General features: G+C 46.9%; 1 protein-coding gene across 2 annotated transcripts in view; it reads left to right on the forward strand.

The window, feature by feature from the left end:
- THO5 (THO complex, subunit 5) overlaps window positions 1-16,048 on the forward strand; it is a 149,145-nt gene extending 133,097 nt beyond the window's left edge. Inside the window, exon 7 of one of the 2 annotated variants that reach the window (XM_087399312.1) lies at window positions 15,487-16,048. In XM_087399312.1, the coding sequence (XP_087255438.1) occupies window positions 15,487-15,723 (237 nt within the window). In that variant the 3' untranslated portion in view covers window positions 15,724-16,048. The remainder of the gene's footprint in view (window positions 1-15,486) is intronic. The other variant, XM_087399311.1, reaches the window with a different exon arrangement.
- Window positions 16,049-16,597: the final 549 nt, after the last annotated feature.

The following is a 16,597-nucleotide window of genomic DNA, read 5'->3' on the forward strand; positions in this document are numbered from 1 at the left end:
GAAGAAGGAAGTCGGCCCCTGTCCTGTCACAATCTCTGGCCACCACCACTCTCCTGGGTCCCACTCAAGCTCTGACAAGGCCCGCCCCTCCCATAGCCAAAGACGCCAAAGCTGCAACTGGTCCTGCTCGATACTAGGGTCGGTACGCCAGACCTTCCCCAGAAGGCCTACGACCCTAACCCTCTGCCACGGGAGTAGGGGGTCGATGAGCGCATCCTCTCTCCTGAGTCGTCCATCCCCTGAAACCGCGAAGAAGGCGATAGAGGAGTCATCCAAACGTCCTGCGACCACCAGTGGGATGCCACGGGGGGTGAACTGTCCCAGCCAACGGGTGTCTCCAGGCATGAGGACCTGAGGCTCAGGTGGAGCCAACCAAGCGGCTGGGATCGCTCCGTCAATCTCCGTGCGTCTCGCCTGGACTCCACGTGCACCTCCAGCTGCGACTGCAAGATCGGTCATCTCCAGATGTCTGTACGTATCCCTCCAAACTCGAAGGGACCGGGCTGGCCCCCTCATCCAGCCGTCCCACCTGATATGTGATCTCTCCCCCAACTGAAGGCCCTCGGCGTCTCTGACCTGCCCATTCCAGACGAGCGGCTGGCGATCGATCTCCTCCTGACAGCTGGGCTGGGACTGTATGAGACTGAGACAAAGCCGCCTCCAAACCATGAGGAGGCTACGAACGAGTGGAGAACGGGGCTGAGTGAGCGGGGCAGAAGTGAAGATCCACCTGAGGGACGGTGGCCACTCTCCACCTCGGCGCGGGACACAAGAGCCTATTCCCTGCTGAAGTAACATCTTCCACGTCTGCCCCCCCGGGGTCAAACCGCGGATGACAAGCTTGCCTAACAAGGCCTGACTCTGAAGCTCTGGATCGATAACCCCCAGGCCACCCTCAGCCTGCGGAAGAATGACTGTCTGCCAAGCAACCCTGGCTCTGGTATCTCTAAGACCATCCTCCCCAGACCAAAGGAAGTTCCGAACCAACCTCCTGAGCTGTGCCACGCTGGATCTCGAGAAGCACCAGCATGAAGCCACATACCAAGCCGTGGCTAGAAGGACCTGGTTAACTACCAGGGCACGACCTGCAAGAGACAGCTTAGCAGTACTCCAGAAAGCCAGCTTCCGTCGGATACGTGGAAGTTTCTTAGCTTGAACAAACTTTGGTTGTGGCTCCTTCATGCTCAAGAGAGCGTAGGTCTGGAGCATGGCTCGATGCTCAAAGGAGGGGTAGAACCTCTGTCTCTTTGTTACAGACAGGCTCAGATATCTAGAGGTCGCTTGGGGACATTGTATGTTTCACCCGAGGCACTGCTTGCTAGTAGTATATATCTGCCTTAGGATTTCTATGATTGATGTACTAGTCACTATGAGATGGTTTTCGTAGTGTATATGGATCGCTACCCTAGGCTCTAAACAATCATATATGCTATGCCAGTTTGTAATACATGCTTTAATGATGGTATATTCACATGTATTTCAGATGCAATCGAGGACGCTTGCATGTTTCAAGAGAGGGGGGTGTCACGAGGGCGTGATTTCTGGCGCATGCATGTTCCCTACATGTGGGTAGGACCCCAGGAAAGAAGGGAACAAGGTCCCAACCTACTAGGTGTGCTAGAAACCCCTAGCCATAAATGCCTTGGGGGCAAAAATGGTGGATGGGTCCAAGAGGGGCAAGAAGCCGTAAGGTTCCAAGGTTGAGCCATTGGAATGGACCCCATAGAGGGGGGCAAGGGGCAAATGTTGGTCAGTGGTGATGACCAACTAGAAGGCCTGGGGGCAATTTAAGATTTAAAGGGCAAATAAATCGTGGGCTGCCACGTGGCTACCCCATGCATTTGATTTTTGGAAAGGAATTCTATGGATGGCTCTTGGGAAGCCGACGGGCATAGGGAGGAGGTGCGGACTTGGGAGAGTAGAGCTCATGACGCCTCACGATGCCTGGAAGGTGGAAAAACGAAGGCGGACTGCACGCGGGGGCTCGAAATGGTTGTACGGAAGGCCCATGATGGTGGCCTTGCATCAAGCGACGTGCATGGGCAGCGGGCTGAAAAGAGCTGTACCGGCTGCATACGGGCTTGGTACAGATTTATGCATGGGATCGTGTACGGAGGGCATGGTTTCTAGGTACGGATCACGTACCGACTGCCTATGGACTGCTGCAAAGATCTTCTACGGATGCTGGCAGGATGAGTAAGGACTTTGTACGGACTGCTCATTGATTGCGTACGGACTAGTTATGGGCTGTGTTCAGCTACTGAATAGATTGCGTGCAGGCTGAGTTTGGTTTGACATATGGATGGAGCAAGGGCTGCATATAATGCGAGGGAAAGAGTGAGGGAGTGGAACGATGAAGACAGAGAGAGAGAGGGAGACACAAGAAGTGTGGGTGTGTAAAGTGTTGAGCCACACCACAAACTCATAGAGTTTTATTAGGATTAGGGATTCACCCTATGACTGTCTTAAGACAGTCATAGGTGTCATAACTTTAAAAGGGTGGCAATGTGCCTTTACCCCAACAACCTCCCACCTAAAGGCCAATGTGCCTAAAGGGGAGAAAAGAATAAAAATTACAGCAATATACAGTTACTGTATACAAGACCATAAAATAAGAATGGTCTCATCCTAATCCCATGATGTGGCGACAATGTGCAAACCGCTCTGTAGGCAAGCTCTTAGTGAGCAAATCTGCAGATTATCATCAGTATGCACCTTCACAAGCTCAAGCCGCTTGTCTTCCAGTACCTCCCTGATGAAATGGTATTTCACATCTATGTGCTTGGTCTTCTGATGAAAGACCGGATTCTTTGCCAACATGATAGCACTCTGACTATCATAATGCAAAACTGGCATATCTCTTGTAATGCCCAAATCTCCCACCAGCCGAGTAAGCCATATTGCTTCCTTGCAAGCCTCAGTGGCTGCAACATATTCAGCTTCAGTGGTTGACAGTGCAATGCATTTCTGCAACCGAGACACCCATGATATAGCACCTCCTGCAAATGTGAAAATATAACCGGTAGTAGGCTTCCGGTTATCTGCATTCCCTGCATAGTTTGAATCTGTAAAACCATGCACCAATGCATCCTGCCTACCATAGCATATGCACAAGTCTTTGGTACCCTTGAGATACCTCAAGACGCCTTTCACTGCTTCCCAGTGCCGCTTGCCTGGATTTGCCATATACCTGCTGATGACTTCCACCGCAAAAGCAATATCCGGATGAGTGGCAACCATGGCATACATCAAAGAACCAACTACAGATGCATACGGAACCTTGGCCATTTCAGCCTTATCATCATCTGATCTGGGGCAACCATGGCATACATCAAAGAACCAACTGCAGATGCATACGGAACCTTGGCCATTTCAGCCTTATCATCATCTGTCCTTACTGCTGAGTTTTAAATGTGGAGGCAACGGGGTACTAATAGAGTTTAAATGTGGAGGCAACGGGGTACTAATAGACTTCCCCCCCTCCATTTTAAACCTCTGCAGTACTTTGTCAATGTACTCCTTCTGTGACAGAAACAAAAGTCCCTTGGACCTGTCACGAATAATCCGCATACCAAGAATATGGTTTGCATCACCCAAGTCTTTCATGTCAAAAGACTTATGCAGTTGCTTCTTCAAAGCACTAATCTCATGCTGAGATTTGCTGGCAATCAGCATGTCATCCACATATAGAATGAGTAGCATCAAACTGCCATCCTTTGCCCGTTTGGTGTACAAGCAGTGATCGGTCTCACACCTATGATACCCTTGGGACTGCATGAAGGCATCAAACTTCTTGTACCATTCTCTTGGCGCCTGCTTGAGTCCGTACAAGCTCCTCTTGAGCTTACACACAAGCTGCTCTTTCCCTTTAACAGCATATCCCTCTGGCTGACTCATGTAGATCTCATCATGGAGATCTCCGTGAAGAAAAGCAGTCTTCACATCCATCTGACATAAATCCATGTCCTCATGAGCAACAAGAGCTAACACTGCCCTCAAAGTAGTCATCTTGACTACAGGGGAAAAGATCTCATCAAAGTCAATGCCCTTCTCCTGCTTAAATCCCTTGGCAACCAATCTGGCCTTATACCTCGGTAAAGCATTTGAATCCACTTTGACTTTGTAAACCCACTTGCATGGCAAAATCTTTCTGCCTGCAGGTAGCTGCACCAAGTCCCATGTATCATTTTGAAGTAGGGAGTCCATTTCAGATTGCATGGCTTTCTCCCACTTCCTTTTATCTGTTCTTCCCATAGCTTCCTTGAAGCTGGAAGGCTCACCACAATCTGTCAGCATGATAAAATCAGCCACATTATTGGCTCCTGGAACAACCTGTCAGGAGGCCGTTGTACACGGGTGCTCCTCCTAACAAAATGTTCCGGATTAGGCTGCTGTCTAGCCTGTTCGTCATGCATGACGGGTGGCTGTACCACCATATTTGGCTGTTCTACAGCCCCATTTGCTGGCATATCCAGTGGTGCATCATTGGCAAAATTGTCTGGCTGATTTTCAGCCTGTATACCCTCTTGAACAGGGTTATCTACAGCAGCCTGCTGCTGCATATTAATGGGCATTCTTTGCTGTCCAACATCATCATAAACAACCCTCCTGTATTCCACAGGTTGCACGGGTTCTTTGTGTACACTATCCTCTTTAAAGATGACATCATTGCTGCGTATAATCTTCCGTTTGACGGGATCCCATAACCTGTACCCCATTTCACCTTCGTCACCGTAACCCATGAAGATGCATCTGAAAGATTTTGGCTCCAGTTTGGTGCGCAGTTCTTTGCGTATATGAGCAAAGCACTCGCAGCCAAACACACGTAAGTGCTTATATGAAGGTGGCTTGCCAGACCACACCTCCTCTGGCACTTTCAGCTCCAAAGCCTTATTCGGCGACCTGTTAATTAGGTGAACTGCTGTTTGCACGGCTTCTGCCCAAAAGCCATGGGGCAATGCAGCATAAGACAACATACATCGAACTTTCTCCTGAATAGTTCGATTCATCCGCTCACTCACACCATTTTGAGATGCATTATGAGGGGCTGTGAGTTCCTGTTTAATGCCCTTAGCTTCGCAAAACTGTACAAAAGCATGTGACACATACTCACCCCCATTATTGGATCTGAGGCATTTCAGCCTGCGTTCTGTCCGATTCTCAACCTGAGCGACAAACTTCTTGAAAGCATCTAAGGCATCGCTCTTATGCTTCAAGAAATAGATCCACACTTTGCGTGTGGCATCATCAATAAAAGTAATGAAATACTTGCACCCCCTAGTGATAGCTGTGGCATCTCACACAAATCAGTGTGCACTAGATCAAGCGGTGCTCTATTTTGGGGAGTTCTCCTCTTATGAGGAGTCATAGAATGCTTGCCAAATATGCAATGATCACAAGTAGGCAAATCTGAAAATGAAAGAGACGGCAGATAACCCAAACGTGACAGTTCTTGCATTCCTTTAACGGACATGTGTCCCAACCGGCTATGCCACAATGAAACCTTCGGCAGCTCGGTTATGGCAACAACATGATTACCTACACTGGAAACATAAAGAGGGTACAAGGTATCACTCTTATAACCCTCAGCCACTACAACCTGGCCATCAGTAATCACCCATTTGGAATCCCCAAATGTGGTGTGGTAACCACTGTCATCCAACAAGCCAGTGCTAATCAGATTTTTCTTGATTTGCGGCACATGGCGAACACCATCAAGCATAAATATGCGTCCATCAGGGAATACTATCTGTATACTGCCAATCCCTGCAATCTGACATGCATAGTTGTTCCCAAGGTAAACAACTCCATGAGTACCTGTGTAGGAAGTAAACCACTCCCTATGAGGAGTAACATGAAAAGAAGCACCTGAATCCAAGAGCCAGGTGTGCATGTCATGGCCATCAATAACCAATGTATGTGCAATTACAGCAGAAGAACATAATACATCATGTCTGTCACTGTCACTGTCCTCTGCTGCAACATTCACTGCATCCAAGTCATCTGCCTTGGCCTTGCCCTTGCCTTTGCTTCCACTGCCTGCATCCTTTGTCTCAGCCTTCTTGGACTGACTGCGGGATTTGGACTTGCCAGCAGATCTCCCCTTCTGCTGAGTCCTACCTCTTTCCTGTACCTGCAAAGCATTGGAAGACTTGCTGCCCATATTATTCTTCCTGCTCATCTCCTCCATAAGGAGAGAGCTCTCCACATCAGCATACATAAGAGTGACATTTGAATTAGACAGGGTGGTCTTGAAAGTGTCCCAACTCTCAGGGAGGGTACACAACAAGAAAGTAGCCTTGAACTCCTCATCAAGGTTCAATCCCTGTGCAATAAGCTGTGTAAAGATGGCATTGAACTCACTCAAGTGTGAGGTCATAGCTGTACCTTCCTTCATGCGAAGATCGACAAGCTTCTTCAACCAATAAACCTTACTGGCTGAACTCTTTTGGGCATACAACTCTTCTAGCCTCTGCCATAGACCATAAGAGGTCTTTTCAGCCTGAACATTGAACACAAGAGAATCACTGAGAGTAAGCATGATAGCAGCCCTAGCGGACAAATCAAGCTCCTCCCACTCATCATCTGCCATCCCAGATGGCTTGACACCCTTCACCCTTATGGGCTTAGAAATCTTCTTTAGCAGAAGTACATTCAAACACTGTTCTGCCCATAATGCATAATTGTGTGCCCCTTACAATTTCTTTATGTTCAGAATTGAAGATTCACTTCCCCCTGATGCCATATCAGATAAGGAAAGTACCTGACTCCCTGTAAGTCAAAAATGACTAAATAAAAATCTGATTTCTCAGAAAACCTGCTCTATCAAGAGCCAGGAGCACTCACAATAGTGCTGTTTTTACTGTCAAAAAATCTGCAGCAAAACAGAAAATTTTCCCTCCAGTCACTGTACCTTCTGACACACTGTACCGTGCTCAAATAGGCATAAAACAGTAACTTCAGAATGCTGCAGCTGTTCCACAAGTGCTTTATCAGTGCATCATCATCTGACGAAGCACAAAACACTGCTGTCCTGGACACTTCTCCCACCTCAGATGAGGTATTGCACTGATGTTATATGCATAAACCACTTGTCATACACTGTTTTGTCCACTGAAAAAGGCTCCAAACACCTCAGCCTGTCACAAACCTGCAACAAAGAATGGGACAAATCCCAAACAATCACCCTTCTGCCAAGGGGATAAAAGGCATCTGAAGTTCTCAAACAGTAACTCAAGTGCTCACAAGCAAAATCTGGGCAAAAGCCCCTTGATTTGACACCTGTACCAAGTGAAAAACACCCTCAACACTGAGGTAGCATAAAAAATACAGCGCTCTCCTGGCACTTTCACCTGACAATGTAATGCATAAACGGCCCTGTGTACACAGTAACAACACAGATCCCAACGTACAAACACTGAAGAGAAAATCTTTTGAGCACTGTCAACGATGGACAGTTAGGGACCGAGTAAACTCGATGCGCCCTTGCCAAGCGTGGCTCAACTGAGATTTTCTAAGTGCTGTACACAAAATGTGACCTGCAAAGAAATGTCACTGATATACTGCGGAAAACAAGACCAATGTGGGCACCCTGGCTCCACACTGCCTCAAGGCATACACTGCATACACTTCCAGGCAAAAGCCCTTTGAAATTGTCACCCGAAAGCTGAGATTTGCACTCAGCAAAAGCATAAAAGCCCTCTGCAAAATCAAGGCATTTGACCTTCCCGAAACAAAATAACTGTGCAACCACCACACACTGTGGCACTAGTCACCTCAAGCACGAGGGACACGAGGGTACTTGCTGTACCTCAAACACAGTTTTGAGAACTGAACAAATTCCGGGAATGAAGAGCAGAGTGCTCTCTCTTTTCCTTCTTCCCCAAAAAAAAATATGTGCCTGCTGTACCTGCGCAGGGTACGTGCTGTACCCTGTACCTGCGAGGGCACAAATCCCAACAAAAAAAAATCCAACTTGTACCTCCTGTTGCAGCGTCCGTACGGCCACGTCCGTACGGTATGGTTGCCTGTACGGCGTCCATACAGTCGGTACGGATGGCCGTGTCCAGTCGACGGGCTGCACGCAGTTGGTACTGCGCGCTGCGCGCGCCTGGTAGGCTGCGGCTGCCGGTGCTGTGCAGTGCGCAGCTAGCAGCAGCTAGCTGCTGCTGCAGCTGTGGCTGCGTGCGCGCCTGCTGCGCGCGGCGGGTCGCGCACCTGCTGCGCGTGGCGGCGCCCTGGCTTGCTGCTGCTGCGCCCTTGCCTAGCTGTTGCTGCCCTGCTCGCTGCTAAGGGCACGAGGCTCGAGGGGAGAGGTAGAGTGAGGGGTAGACCGGAGAGAGGGGGAGAGGTAGAGGCTCTGATACCAGTTGCGAGGGAAAGAGTGAGGGAGTGGAACGATGAAGACAGAGAGAGAGGGAGACACAAGAAGTGTGGGTGTGTAAAGTGTTGAGCCACACCACAAACTCAGAGTTTTATTAGGATTAGGGATTCACCCTATGACTGTCTTAAGACAGTCATAGGTGTCATAACTTTAAAAGGGTGGCAATGTGCCTTTACCCCAACATATAAAATGTCAATTGATCACAATGGCTTGTCCACGTGGGTGCGTTGGGAGCTAGCGTAGTCACAAGTAGTTGACTCTGAGTCTCTCTAAAGAGCAAGTGCGCACACAAGGTACCTTGGCCTGTTTGTGGGCTGTAGTTTATATGGTCTGTGCACTTTATGCATTGTATCTCTGCCTTGAGCTGGTAAGAGGCTTTGAGGGTACTTGAGGCAACTGTTGAGGATTGTATGACCAAGTATTGGTTGCTAGCAATAGTCCTAAGCTGAGTACAAGTGTTTTGGAGAAGCCTAGTTGGCAGGGTGGTCTACATTGGATGCTTGCAGTTGAAGTTCTTGCTTCCGAGGTTGTGGGCTGATCAGTTATGTGCTCACCCATTGCTTGGGTATTTCAGTTAGTTCGTGGACACCCGTGGCAGTGAGGGGAGTTGAGTGACCCCGTATGGGCTGCTAGTAACAACCCCAAGCTTCACACAGGTGCATGGACAGAGATGGATGCCTATTGCCATTGGAGTGTGAGAACAGAACCCAACATGGTCATTGCTTGGGATATTGATGCCTACTGAGAGGAGGGAAAATGCGTTGAATGCAAGTGTGATCGAAATCATTGTGTATCCTATTTGCAGGCTTTGGCAGGTAACATGTTCCATTGGGAATATGTTTTTGGTTTCTTTAGGAGATGGATCACATGCAGGCAGTGGTTGATAGGCAGATGGCATATCTTGAGTACAGCCTTGTTGTTGAGTAGGCAGGGGTCGGGAATCCATGCTTGGAATGGGAAGTATCCTTGGAATCCCGAGAGGGATGGTATAGGTGTGGCTGACATAGTGTTTGCTGTGTTGTGATGTTAGCTCTCTTATGGGAAACAAGTTGATGAATCGCGATATGTGCAACCCATAGGGTGAGAGACTATTGGTCATGGCAGTCCTAGACAGAGGAGAAAGCTTGTGTATGCTTTCTTTTTTTCTGCTTTGAGCAGATAGTAACTTTTTGGGCACCAGTGACAGCTATAGGGAATGTGTGGCTAAGTGTGGTCACTAGTGACAGGTCCGGGCTGTGTGCAAGCTTCTTGGACTAGGGAGTGAGATCTAGTACCAGGAGTGGTGAGAGCCGTGAACAGGAAAGGCTATGCAAGGTATGTGGATGCCAATGGGATGTGGAATGTCCCAGATATTAGAAAGATTGTAACATTTATGTAGCCTGGGATTCTACTTAAATAAAGAAATACCGAAAGGGGCGCCAAACCGCCACTCTGTGTCTTTCTCTTGGTGCAGGGGCACTCTAGCTCCCAATATGCTGGTTATACTTTTGTTAAATTGTTATGGTAACAGTGTTGGCTGGTTACTTGTTAATTTTACTGCCCTTTAATTTATTGAAGGCTGGTTTAACATGCACACAAATATGACTGTTGGAGGGTGTGCGGAGGTATCATGAGGGAAGCTCAAGGGCTATGCCTGAGCCGACAAGAGAGTGCAATCATTTATTGCATATAACAAAAAGTAAGTGTAAATCGAAAATACAAGAGTGCAAAAGACAAGGGAAATTGCAGTCCCACTCAAAGGGATCTTGCTTGAGCGAAGTAAAAATATGGCAACAGGGAGGACTATCCAAAATTTGGCTTCTCTGGATTTTCTTTGATAGCAGTGTGAACTGCCAATGTCTGTTCTTTTCAGATCAGTGCTTCTTGTATTGTCTGCTCAGGGGGATGGACTATTTTCCATCTCAAGATAAAGGGATTATGTGGATTTACACACTGCACCGAAGGTTCAGCAGGGCCAATAGAATGTGATCGACTTGAATTGTTTTCAAATGAAATAGCATGCTGCTCGAACCATTGCTGTTTCACAAGTCTGTGAGGATGGTAGGGGGAGAAAGAAACAGGGCACCAGTCGATTGGTGTTTTTCAAGCTCAGTTCCCAGCATTGTGCAAACAAACGAGATTGTCTCATGGCTAAAACTTTGATCTTTGTTATTAAGGGAACAAATTGACAAGGAGGAAGTCTTGTTGGAATCGGAGTCCTAGTGTGTGTGGTCCTAGAGTCCTAGGAGTGTCCTACAGTTCTGTGAGTGTGAAGAGTCTTGAGGCCACTTGTGCCACCTCATGTGGTAGGTGTGATTCCTCCCCTAGATTATAGGATCTAGATTCTCTTGTGTGTGACCTCATCTATGAGGTGTCTGTGTGGGAAGATAAGGCTTGCCCAGCCTATAAAAGAGGCTATGTACTTGCTGTGATTAATCAATCAATCAACATCAGTTCGTGCCTCAGCTCTTGTCTCCAATCATGTGTCTCTCACCCTCTCCCCATTTTCAACAGTTGGTATCAGAGCAGGTCTTCCCTGACTGAGCTCTTGCTGACCCGAAGCTGCCCACGCTGCTGCTCCAGCTCCTGCCCACGCATCTGCTGCTCTACGCTGCACTTCTCTGCCCACGCTGCTGCTCCTGCAACAGTCGCCATTCAGCCCGCAGCAAGCAGCAAACAAACCCGCCATCCTGCGGATCTTCTGCCCGCTCCTCTGTTCGCTCTTCTACCCGCCTTTGCTGCCCTACCTTGTAATCCTACCCGCTACCTCTCTCCTCCGCTGGGCCACTCTAGTTCCACTCTCTTCTCCTCTCCTTCCTCGAAGCACACCCTCTTCTTCGTTTGCCTCTCCACATGAGCTCCTGCTCTTTAGCCTCAGCATCAGTGTACAAGAGCCCGTATCAGCCCGGACCTATGCCTCTCCATTGACCAGCAAACAGGCCGTACAGCCGTACGGACTGTACGGACTGTTGCGCCGTACAAATAGGCCTACTGTCCGTACAGCCGGCCTTGAAATGTGCGCTATCTTCTGCAAACAGTCCGTCTGAGATATTCTGCCTGCTCTCATGCGACTGACGACCTTGTGAGGGCCGTGGCCATTGACTCGCACGTCGCAGCTCTTCTGGTTTGCAGTTCACGCTTCCGTGCTGATCTGTGTTGCCCACGCTTCAGCAAACTGTTCCGCCTTTTGCTCAGCTTGACTGCCCTGCTGTGAACTCGGAGGTATGCTGCACTATCTTGCTGCCCGTGTCAAAATCGCCGCCACATTTAGAGGGGATTCAGACCGATTTGAAGAGCGGCTTGTTCCAGCCCATTTCTGAGCTCAAAACCCTAAATTGTGCTTTTCAAGAATTTTGCCTCATTTTGGGTGAATTTGTTGGGGCTTTTATGGTCTGAAGCTTCCCTAGTATTGCTAGAACACTATGCCTAGGAAATTTTGAAAAGCCCCAATTTTCTGCAAATTCTAATTTTGCAGCAACCCTAACCCAAAAATTTAGGGCTTTTTTGTCCTGTGTCTTCCTTTGGCATAATTGAAGCTTCTACCATGTAAAATTTGGGCCTTTTTTGAAATTTGAGTAAACATTGTAAGGGATTTAGACACTGGCTGTAATAACAGCTAAGACCTTCCCACCAATGGATAGCATAAAAAACTCCTCGTTCATCGAGAAATTCTCAGGGAGCGATTTCCCAACTTGGCAGACAAAACTCCGGCTTCTTCTTATGCGAGAAGGGATATGGAATATCACCAATGGCAAGGAGCCAAAACCCCAAAGTGATGATGCTAGAATCAGTTGGTGGTAGAACCAAAATGATAAAGCAATGGCTATCATTGGTCTAGCTTTAGCTGACAACCTTATCCACCATGTGGATTTTGATAAGACTGCAAATGACGTTTGGGAAAAATTAGAGAATTTGTTTGGAAATAAGATCAATAATTCCAAAGTATTTCTCAAACAAAAACTCTTCAAGCTCAAGATGAAGGAAACTGAAACCCTCAATGAACACTTGAGCAATCTTGGGTCAATTCTCCAACAATTATCTGCCATCCGAGCCATTGTTGAAGATGATGATCAAGTTGCTGTACTTCTCTCAAGTATTGAAGACATTTCCAAGTACAATGAGATCCTTGCTGTCCTAAGAGTCAGCCGCAATATGAGCTTTAAGGATATGGTAGCTTACAGAGAAAGTAGAATCTTCCTTCGAATCTGGCAAAGCATTCTTTCTCAAGAATAAGCCCAAGAAGAAAGGAAAACCTCTTAAATGTAATTACTGTCAGAAACTTGGCCATCCAGAGGATCGTTGCTTCAAGAAGATAGCAAAGGTACAAGCCAAAGAACATGCCAATCTGGTTGCGGAGCAGAGCGAGGACGAAGACGATGAAGCTACACCTTCTGGACCTGAGGAACAAGCCTGCACTGCTGCTGTTTCTGGTCTATTCCTCCATGAGGTGATAGATGAAGAGTGGGCTTTCTAGAGTCATGTGTGTTAGGTACTCTTCCTTGGGTAGTCCCCCTAAAATGATGTAATAATTTGTCATTTTGTGTGCCTTGTCCTATAAAAGGCTCCACTTATTTCCATGTACCCAGTTAGGAGACAGGGGGGTTCTTATGTCTTTCCTTTATCAGGCCTGGCCGAGTTCCAGGATGTTGGCGTACTCCCTAGACCTATGAGTTGGCCATGCATCCATGCTCAGATTTGAGTCTCTAATCACGTTGACACCTAAGCCATGAGAGTGCTTGGTTCAACCTCTGAATTATGCTCAGCTGTTAGCCTATGAGATTGCCTGGGATGCACAGTCTGGAAGATGTCATAGTTTCTCACCCTAGCTTCGAAGGGGGGTTTGTTGGAATCGAAGTCCTAGTGTGTGTGGTCCTAGAGTCCTAAGAGTGTCCTACAGTTGAGTGTGAGGAGTCTTGAGGCCACTTGTGCTACGTCATGTGGTAGGTGTGATTCCTCCCCTAGATTATAGGATCTAGATTCTCTTGTGTGTGACCTCAAGACTCTTCACACTCACAAGAGAATCTAGATCCTAACTTGCCATTATTGGCATTCATCTACTCTACCAGACAAAGAAAGCCTATCGAGCTAGATATCACCGAATGCCTTAGCCAATATTTTTGCATCCATGACACATGTAGTTGAAAAAATGCAAGGTTACTTCAAAGTGGATAGCCTCTACTTATTCTTGAGAGACCGCTTATTGTCACTGATAACGCTCTATATTTCAAAGTTCCTTTTTTTGGACAATTTTTGCATCCATGACACATATGTAGTTGAAAAAATGCAAGGTTACTTCAAAGCGGATAGCCTCTACTTAACCTTGAGAGACCCGCTTATTGTCACTGATAGCTCTGATGGGATATCTCAAGGTGTATGCCCCAGGCACACCTTGGGTTCTATGTGTGTGTGCTAGAGGCACAGTTAGGTGCCCATAAGCTCTGTTACGTGGTGGTAGATGCAACATAGGATGATTGAGAGATTCTAGGAGATGATTGAGGAGATGATTGTGGAGCTTGGTGGCTCATGTAGAGGTGCCTACATATGGACCTCACCTTTCTTCATTCCATAAGCAAGCAAGCATTCTCATTTCATGTTCAGCTTCATGCTTTCCTTTCACTTCTTCAACATGGTATTAGAGCACTATGATCCTCCTTGAGCCCATTTGTGCCATGTCATCTTCATCTTCTTCTTCTTCTTCACCTTCCTCTCCATTTTGCCCCTTTCTGCCCAACCACTTGGAGGGCTGAGTTCTCCACCTACAAGCAACCATTCCCAGGGTCCTTCTGGCTGGAGAGAAATCTAGGGGAGGAATCACACCTAGATTATAGGATCTAGGTCTAGTCGGCCAGTATGAAGCTGGCTGGTCGGTTTTCATGACAGGCCCCTGGGCCTATAAAAGGAGGGCCTCCAGCGCTCATTTATCATCCAACAGTTCAGCAAAAGCAGGAGCAGACAGGAGCAGCCAGGAGCCACTCCCTTGGGCCTAACACTGGGGGTGAAGGAGAGTTGAAGGTGAGCTGCAGGCTGAGTTCCTAGAGGCTGGACCTTGGCTGTCTTCTAGCTAGGGCAGCAAGGTGTTGTGATCACATTCTCTTGAGCAGCCCTCTGACAGCAGACAGGAGCAGCAAGAAGGCAAGCCTTGGGCCTATACACAGAAGGTGAAGGTGACCCTGAAGGAGCTGCAGACTGAGCTTGAGTGGCAGCCTGCCTAGGCTGGTTTCCAGACAGCAAGGTGGAGAGGATCGTTCTGGACGGAAAGTCTATAGACGCTCGAAGTTAGATCAGAGGACCACACCATTGGTGGGACTCTGGATCTCTCTTTTGTATTGTGTCCATAGTTTTGGACGGAAATATATAAGTTTTGGTGTCTTCTATATCTGGCTGGTTCATTGTCTATTGATGAGTCTGTGTGGGAAGATAAGGCTTGCCCAGCCTATAAAAGAGGCTATGTACTTGCTGTGATTAATCAATCAATCAACATCAGTTCGTGCCTCAGCTCTCGTCTCCAATCATGTGTCTCTCACCCTCTCCCCATTTTCAACAAGTCTGTAACTAGGGTGCTGCTGTGTGCATAAGCTGGAAGTGCAACCATTTGACATTATGATTTAGGGTCAAAGCAGTGTAAGTGAACTCCATTGAATACTATTTATTTTCTGCTGGCACGAGTTACGCTTGATTTGGGGATCAGCCCATGCTTTTCCCATTGATGTTTCATTTTGATGATGAATAGCAAATAGGGGTTTATGTGTCAATCTGTTCTTGTCTGCACTAGAAGTGTGGCTTTTATCTTTTTGTGTGCTGGAAATCAAACTTGCAACATTTGCATTATGGCAAAGTTCAAACTTGGAATGTACTTGGACTTGCAGAAGAGGTGGTGTGTATCCTTCTAGGGTTTCCACTATTGCAAAATGCTTCATTGTTCTGAATGGTTTCGTTTCTTTTGGTGATATTTTAGCCCACTTTATGGCAGATACACTTCATTTCCAGTCCTAGATGCACATTTTCCACTTTTTTCGCAACAATTTTCAGCGGATAGCATTGAGTGGCAAAGTGTCGTTCTCTATCTTTCCTTTTTCCCAGATTTTGGTGGGCCAACTTATTTTCTGGCTTTTGGTATTGGGCAGGTGAACATACATATACTAGAGGCTTTACCACAGTCTCAGGAGAATGATATCTTAGCGCATCAACTCTCTTTATTGGCGATGCTTTTTGATATATATGTTGATCAGCAAGTTTCAGTTGACAACAAAACCCTCTCAATGCCTCTTAGTGACAAAGATGTTGGGTACGTTGAAGTGGTTGGGTGCCAGACAGTCCCTAGAATGATCAGGGGACGAGAGCGCCAGATGTTAGTCTTTTGAACTCAATTATTATGTGTCTCTCAATTTGGCAAGTCTCTTCTTTTGAATATTTCTCATCTCCAATGCTGTATCTTACTATAATGGCTCTCTACATTATGGGGCAAGTCTCTTTGTTGGGAGGTATCTTGCTCTACCGGTATTGCTTCTCAATATCGTTTGACATTAACAATTTTGAAGCTCTTCTGGCATGCTGGTGGAATCTGAATACATGTGTTGTGCTTCCTTTTTTATGCAATTGCTCAATTCAAGAGTGTTTTTCTAGATGCGGTTCTCTATACTTGTCTAATACATAAGCTAAGCCATATCAGAGGAAAAATATTAATTGCATTTAACTTTCTACATATTAGCCTTATTGTGTGCCTGCTTTTCCCATGCTAAGGGTATCTATGATGGAGGAATTGATTCCCTAGTAGGGCTCTTCTTTTCTTCTAGCTACAAGTACTGAGCTTGCCTGCGCAGCTATTTAGGCAAGAGTAGGAATCTTCACATCTGTCGTCTCAGTTATGCACAAGAAGGCTACTGACACTTGGTTGATGGGACGTTGCATTTGCAAGTGTTGGCATAGACTATTTCAGGGAAAAAGCGGTAATCATAATTTGAGGAATCTTTTGACTGCAATTGCAAGTTCTTTATCTTTACTATTGCAATTGCGAGTTGTGCTGGCTGATGTCCAATGTTCACTTGGTGTTCCATTGTCTTGGTGAATAAGCAAGTCCCTCAAGTTTCTCATTCAAGTTGTCTACTTTCATTGGCAGTTTATAATGCATTTATCTTTTACCTGTAGACTATATCATTTCAGATGAATGTCTCTCAAGATCCGGTGTGGTACATGATATTGTTGTTCTTATCAGTTGCTGTCTGAAGTTGCTGTTCC

This window comes from Dipteris shenzhenensis, chromosome 28, assembly GCF_047967505.1.
Source record: "Dipteris shenzhenensis isolate YYH24624 ecotype China chromosome 28, Dip_SZ_1.0, whole genome shotgun sequence".
Taxonomy (NCBI): domain Eukaryota; kingdom Viridiplantae; phylum Streptophyta; class Polypodiopsida; order Gleicheniales; family Dipteridaceae; genus Dipteris; species Dipteris shenzhenensis.